General features: G+C 41.3%; 1 protein-coding gene across 2 annotated transcripts in view; it reads left to right on the top strand.

Moving 5' to 3' along the window:
- Nucleotides 1-7,529, top strand: part of LOC109882937 (transcription initiation factor TFIID subunit 4) — a 151,789-nt gene continuing 144,260 nt past the window's right edge. For both annotated transcript variants that reach the window (XM_031831204.1, XM_031831203.1), the window contains exons 1-2: nucleotides 1-1,369; nucleotides 7,291-7,451. In XM_031831204.1, the coding sequence (XP_031687064.1) occupies nucleotides 25-1,369; nucleotides 7,291-7,451 (1,506 nt within the window). In that variant the 5' untranslated portion in view covers nucleotides 1-24. The remainder of the gene's footprint in view (nucleotides 1,370-7,290; nucleotides 7,452-7,529) is intronic.

The raw sequence follows: 7,529 nt of genomic DNA, 5'->3' as shown, positions 1-7,529 counted from the left end.
TTAGACAGCGATCTATGATCAAAGATGGCGGGCACCTCCGACCCACTGGAAGATATGCTATTTTCCGAGGTGGATGAAAAAGCTGTGAGCGATTTAGTTGGCTCTTTGGAGTCACAACTTGTTGGACAAAGCAACCCTGCAAATACTCCGTCGGAAAACAGAGGTGCTGGGACTACAGTCACTGCAAACAATCACTTAGGGAAAACGCTACCAGCCCAAGTGGGTAACATTACTACACTAGTACAGCAGCAGCAGCAGCAGCAGCAGCAACAAGAAGGACAACATAAAGCTGGGATGCACCAGGAGATGAACTCTAACGAAATTAGCTCAGAGAAAACTGTTACATCTTCTTCGCTGAGTTCTATTCCGTCTTTTGAGGAAGCTTCCACCACTTCAGGGACTAGAGTAAACGCTACCAAGAGCGGTTTGCAATCACATGGAACATCATCTATCACAACACTACCTGCATCTGGTGGTGTAACAACTTCTCCGCTTGTCAACAGCAGTATCATCATAAGCAGCACCACCACCACCACCACCACCAGCCGAGGTTCCGCTCTGGCTTCAGGTCAGACCTCAACAGACAGTGTCGATCATCCAAGAAAACGCATAACTGCATCGTTACGGAGTGCATCGGCGGGAATACAGAGTTTGAACGGTACCGGAGGAGCGGTAACGTCAAGGAATAATCCCCCTGCCGCGGGAACTGATGCGTTGATTAATAACGTTAACACTGTGTCTAGCAGTGCAAGTGCAGCAAACTCAAGTCGGACCGTTGACGTTACATCTTGTGTAAATACGACGAATTTCACTTTATCTAGCTCCAGCATTTCCTCAACTCAATCAGCGATTCCCCTGGATAAGGGGACTCCTACTATTGCTTTGCAAAGACTACCAAGTCACATTGTAGCGAGCATCGCGCAGAATGGAAATGGCACTACGGTCTCGGCCTTGGTTAAACAAGGCGCGATAGGACCGATCACTTCTGCAGCGGCTTCGCAAGTGAACCACAAAAAAGAGGGTTCTGAAGCGAAGTCGGACGCTCCCGTGCAGTCCAAAATAGCCATGTCCAGTCCGTTAGGTGTTGTCAATTCCGTAATAAACTCTGTTTCCTCTCCCTCTGCTGTTTTCAACCTAGCAGCGACTTCTACTGCAAGTCTTGTCATGGCAAAGCCTGCTGTCAATGTTGTTGGACAAACAACAACGGTTGGAATGGTAAGGTCTCTGTCTGTGGCCACAGCTACACAGCCTCTGCTTCAACCGGGAGTCCAAGCAGCTCAAAGAATTGTTGCCCCCCAGCTGATTGTCAGACCCCCCCAACAACCACAGACGACCATTCAACTGCCACCTGGGTTTACCATCCCACCGGGTAAGGTGTTAGGAGGATGAATTTCTCTTCAAATCAGAGAGAGGGGAAATCTGCTCATATCAAAACAATGATACTGGGCAGGTCTTTTTGAGAGCCCTGTGCTTTGTCATTACATCAATGGTGTACTTTAATGTAAAACATTACCTGGACATGTGATGTGTTCCTTCATCATTTCCCTGTTCACTTCCTCAAGATTCCCAGACACAGCAGCTTCTGAATGTGCTTTGGGCAAAGTAGCATTCATTTGATAAAACACCTGTCAATACAGATTTAAATCTGTACATTCTGTACAGATTAAAGGAGTAGTTTTTTTTTACAACCAAATCTCTATTTTTGATCTAAATGTCATGTTATAGAAGGGTCCAGACACCTTTTGTGTGATTTCACTTGTTTTTTAGAAACTTGCCCCAAACAGCAAATCCTCTTCTCATCCTCGTTGTGTATTATAGAGGCCCTGAAAAAAACATGAACAAAGGCTCCAAAAACAGATGCGTCCTTTTTTTGTCAGTATAGTGATGCAGGTCTTTAGTTGTTTTACATATGAAATTGTGCCATTCCGAACTTTATCCATATTATATAGACATTTTTTTGTGACGAGCAATACCTCTCCTTCCATTTTACAGGTAACCGTCAAAATAAAAGAAACACTTGAGTAAATTATGGATACAAAGCATACAGAAAGCATGGGGTGCTTACACACAGGAAGTTTCAGGCCCTTATAGAATCTATGCCAAGGCACATTGAAAAGTCCCAACGTGCTATTAAAATGCTTTATGTTGGTGTTTTCTTTATTTTGGCAGTTACCTGTAGCAGCATGGAGAATGGAACACCTGGATAGGGGAAACAGCTCGAGTCACGCAAAAGGGAATATAATATTTCGTATAAAGTTTGGAATGACACAATTTAATGTGTAGAACATCTAAAGAGCTGCGTCACTATACTGAGAGCTTTGCTTTTTCTAAAAATATGTATTTGGTTGTTTCTGGAGCCTTTGTTCATGTTTTTTTGGGGGGCCCCCCATACTACACAACACGGATGAGGAAGTTATTTGCTGTTTGGTGTAAGTTTCTCAAACACGTGAAATCATAAAAAAGTTGTCTGGAACCTAATAACCTATCATTTATATTTAAAAAAAAATTGAGATTTGGTTGTTAAAAAGCAACTTTTCCTTTACATCTGTATTGATTTTAAGTTAATTCTGTATAATGTTGAAGACATATCTGAGATTTAATAAAGTTATTACATGATTCATGACACCCATTATCAACACAACACAAAGATCACAACCAAGACTGCATGTGAGCAAAATGTTCACTGCTCAGTTGGAATGGTGACAAAAATGCCTACTGGTATACTGTATATAATATACAGTATATTTCAATGGCATTGATAATATGACAGAACACAGTACACAATGGCATGCATCATTCCGTTTCTAAGAAAGTTCCACATCTGCTTGATATCACCCAATCAAATTACTTTTCTCACATCACAAGCATGTACATATTTTGCCAATGGGCAAGTTTAATGAAGTGGCAGGACATAAAAAACACAAGACATGATCTCCTCAATTGGTATTCATCTCTCAAAGTTGTTACCATGAGCTGCATGAGGCACGGGAAAGAGCCACTCAAGTTCCATAAGGAACAATATCACTGTGTTGGCCCAACAGACAGATAGGCCTACTCATGCATTTTGTATGTGATCATGTTTTCTTGTGGCTCAAAAACTTTGACTCAGAATATGAATTAGAATAGGGACTTTAAAAAATATATCGACACCTAACCCTGATCACAGGCATTTTGCTGATATTGTTCATTACGATAAGTAGCCTATAAGAGAGAAATATGAAGTTTGAAATGAAATAAGATTGCTAATATGGGTGATTGTTAATGGGATAATTGATGGCTATAACCATCAAACTAGTAGTAGTTTAAAGGATAATTAAATTATCGTTATTGCATTAATTCAGGCAATTTATCGCAATATGGATTTTTGTCCATATCGCCCAGCTCTAGTGGAGATTAGACTTGCCACTGTCCTATAGTACTCTCAAAGTTACACATTTAAAATAAACAAATAGCGGGATATGCATACCTCTGCTATGATATATTCTGATTTGCAGAATCATTCAAATCTCAGTTAAATGGAGAAGAGAAGTTTCATGGAGTGCAGGGAATTCCTGGCCCAGAACACATCACTGTCTGGCAATTTATGAGTTTATGAGCATTTCTCAACCGCTAGACCATATTGCATCTCATCTCACCAATACATGCCTGAAGACAATCCACTCTGAGTGCTGCATATGTGCTCAGCGTGGCGCATGATTAGGTCTCCCATGTGTTTGCAAGCGATAAATGAACAGTCTGAATGAATCCATGCTGTGTGCGTTTAAAAACAATGAGACAGTCATGCTCTGATGATTTGAGGCTCACTTTTATGACTGAGATTGAGGTTGTGTCTAAAGGACTTAGTGTTCTGATTGCCTGCTTTCAGAGGATTCAATTGAGGTTACTTGTTTATGAGTTGAAGGTGGCAAGTTGGCCTGTTTTTCTAACTCTGGTGTTTGAATGAGTAAGCACCTGTCTATGAGGCTGTTCAGGCAGGCTCAGAACAGTGAAGGGGACAGATCACATGCAAAGTGCTGTTTAAGAGACTATTTGGTTATGTTATTCAACCCTTATTTTCCCAGGTAAGTTGACTGAGAACTCATTCTCATTTACGGCAACAACCTGTGGAATAGTTACAGAGGAGGGGGATGATTAGGTGGCCATGATGGTATGAGGGCCAGATTGGGAATTTAGCCAGGACACTGGGGTTAACACCCCTACTATTATGATAAGAGCCATGGGATCTTTACTGACCACTGATGTGGCGTTTACACAGGCAGCCTAATTCAGATATTTTTGTATGCTTACTAATCAGATTAGCTCTGAAAAATATCTGATGTCAAATTAAATTGTATTTGTCACATGCTTCATAAACAACAGGTGTAGCCTAACAGTAAAATGCTTACGGGTCTTTTCCAACAACAAAGATGAAGATAAAAATACAAATACTGACACGAGGAATGAATATACAGTGAATATAATGTTTAAATAAAGATTAAACATAACATTGCTACTATATACAGGGAGTACCAATACCGAGTCAGTGTGCAGGGGTACGAGGTAGTTGAGGTGACTATTCAATGCCTTCAGAAACTATTCACACCCCTTGACGTATTCCACATTTTGTTGCGTTACAGCCTGAATTCAAATAGGATTTTTAAAAAACGTCTCACCCATCTACACACAATAACCCATAATGACAACGTGAATACATGTTTTTAGAAATTTTGGCAAATGTATTGAAAATGAAATGCAGAAATATCTAATTGAAATACTTTGTAGAAGCACCTTTGGTAGAGATTACAGCTGTGCGACTTTCTGGGTGTGTCTCTGTAATAGCTTTCCACACCTGCATTGTGCAACATTTGCACATTATTATTTTAGAAATTCTTCAAGCTCTGTCAAATTGGCTGTTAATCATTGCTAGACAACCATTTTCAGGTCTTACCATAGACTTTCAAATAGATAAGTCAAAACTGTCACTCGGGAACATTCTCTGTCTTCTTGGTAAGTAACTTCAGTGTAAATCTGGCATTGTGAATTAATCTTGCAGTGTCTGATGGAAAACAGACTAAACCAGGTTTTCCTGGTGCTTATCTTCTCACTCTGTCAATTAGGTTAGTATTGTGGATTAACTACAATGTTGATTCATCCTCAGTTTTCTGCTATCACAGCCATTCAATGTTTACTGTTTTAAGTCTGCTTTGGCCTCATGGTGAAATCCCTGAGCAGTTTCCTTCCTCTCCATTAACTCAGTTAGGAAGGACTCCTGTATCTTTGTGACTGGGTGTATTGATACACCACCCAAAGTGTAGTTAATAACTTCACCATGCTCAAAGGGATATTCAATGTCTGCTTTTTAAAAATCTTTACACATCTACCAATAGGTGCCCTTCTTTGCGAGGCATTGGAAAACCTCCTAGGTCTTTGTTGTTGAATCTGTGTTTGAAATGCACTTCTCCACTGAGGGGCCTTACAGATAATTGTATGTATGGGGTACAGAGATGAGGTAGTCATAAAAAATCATGTTAAACACTATTATTGAACACAGAGTGAGTCCATGCAACTTATTATGTGACTTCTTAAGCACATTTTTACTCCAGAATGTATTTAGGCTTACCAGTAACAAAGGGGTTGAATACTTTGACAAGACATTTCAGATTTAAATGTTTTATTAATTTGTAAACATTTAGAAAAACATAATTCCACTTTGACATTATAGGGTATTGTGTGTAGGCCAGTAACAAAACATCTAAATGGAATCTACTGTATTTTAAATTCAGTAATTATGTAGTGTATGTGTGTGTTGGGGTGTAGGTACAGTATGTATGAGTGTGTGGGTAGAGTCCAGTGTGTGTGCGTAGAGTGCAAGAGAGTTAGTGCTAAAAGGGTCAATGCAGATAGTCTGAGTATCCATTTGATTAGCTATTTAGCAGACTTATGGTTTGGGAATAGAAACTGTTCAGGGTCCTGTTGTTTCCAGACTTGGTGCATTGGTACTGCTTGCCTTGCGGTACTATAGCAGAGAGAACAGTCAATGGCATGGGTGTCTGGAATCTTTGAAACATTTTTGGGCCTTCCTCTGACAACGCCTGGAATAGAGGTCCTGGATGGCAGCTCGCCCCCAGTGATGTACAGGGCCTTACTCACCACCCTCTGTAGCGCCTTGCAGTTGGGTGCCTTTCAGTTGCCTTACCAAGTGGTGATGCAGCCAGACAAGATGCTCTCAATGGTATATCTGTATAACTTTTTGAGGATCTGGACACGTTCATTCTTCAGAGCAAGGTTTCCCAAAGTCCCGTCCCCCCCTTCGTTTTGGTTTTTGCCCTAGCACTACACAGCTGATTCAAATGATCAAAGCTTGATGATGAATTTGTTATTTGAATCAGCTGTGTAGTGCTAGGGCAAAAACCAAAATGTGCACCCATTGGGCCCCAGGACCGAGTTTCGGAAACCTTGCCTTAGAGGAACTTGATGTGAAAGGATCTGATGTGATTGGTCAAAATACCAATTAGTGGAAAGCATTTCAGAATGGAGCTCCCTGTGTAAACGCAGCCAGGGAGTCAGGACATCTGTTTAACGTCCCATCCAAAATTGTGAACCCACTTCAGGGTCATGTCTCAAATCACTGCCCTGGGGCATTTTTTAGACCAGAGGAAAGAGTGCCTCCTATCAGCCCTCCAACATTATCTGGTATCCCATCCAGGGACTGACTAGGACCAACCCTGCTTAGCTTCAGAGGCAAACCAGCTGGGAGATGCAGGGTAGTATGCTGTTGTTTCAGTTATTCCTCGCAAAGATCTACACATATTGTAAGTCACATAGGGTCTACTTGTGTCTGGACATTACTGGTATAGCATACCCATTAGCCTACCCAAAATGTTCAGTGATTAAAGTAGCTTTTGTGTATTAGTGAGAAAATGTGTAGTATAATATAGTTACATTTTCTCTGAGTTAATCTAGAGGAGGCTTATGGAAATCTGTTTGAGGCATTTATGTTGAGTAACAGAGACACTGTGTAATAAAAGCTCTATCATTTCTCATTCTATTTGATGCTGATGTAAATGGAATGTACTGCTCTCATGGGCAGATTGAACATGGCATTAGGAAATCAGAATGAACATCAGAATTGACACTACTGTCTCATAAATCCAACGTGATCTCCTTGTCACTGGTCTCCTTGTCACTTTCTAGGGTCACTATGTGACTGAAATGGGTGCATTTCATTGACAGCCAGCCCAGGTGCCTTTTAGGTCAGTATATTGACTTTGACTGAGTATATTGTGTGTGATTGCTCTGTCTCCACTCTAGGAATGGTGTTGGTGCGCACTGAGATGGGTCAGCTGGTGATGGTCCCACAGCAGGCCCTTGCCCAGGCACAGGCCCAAGCCCAGACCCAGGCCCAGAACAACATCTCCCCCCGAACTGCCACCACCACTGCAGGGGCCACCTTCAGAGCAACTACCCTACAGGTAAGAGTTACTACCCCACTGTCACTACCACAGTGTAACATGCCCTTAGTTGTTCAGTGAATCAGTTACACAGAGGGA

Source organism: Oncorhynchus kisutch, linkage group LG8 (assembly GCF_002021735.2).
Source record: "Oncorhynchus kisutch isolate 150728-3 linkage group LG8, Okis_V2, whole genome shotgun sequence".
Lineage (NCBI taxonomy): Eukaryota > Metazoa > Chordata > Actinopteri > Salmoniformes > Salmonidae > Oncorhynchus > Oncorhynchus kisutch.
Note: the sequence above shows the minus strand (reverse complement) of the source record. Positions and strands in the feature narration are given on the sequence as shown.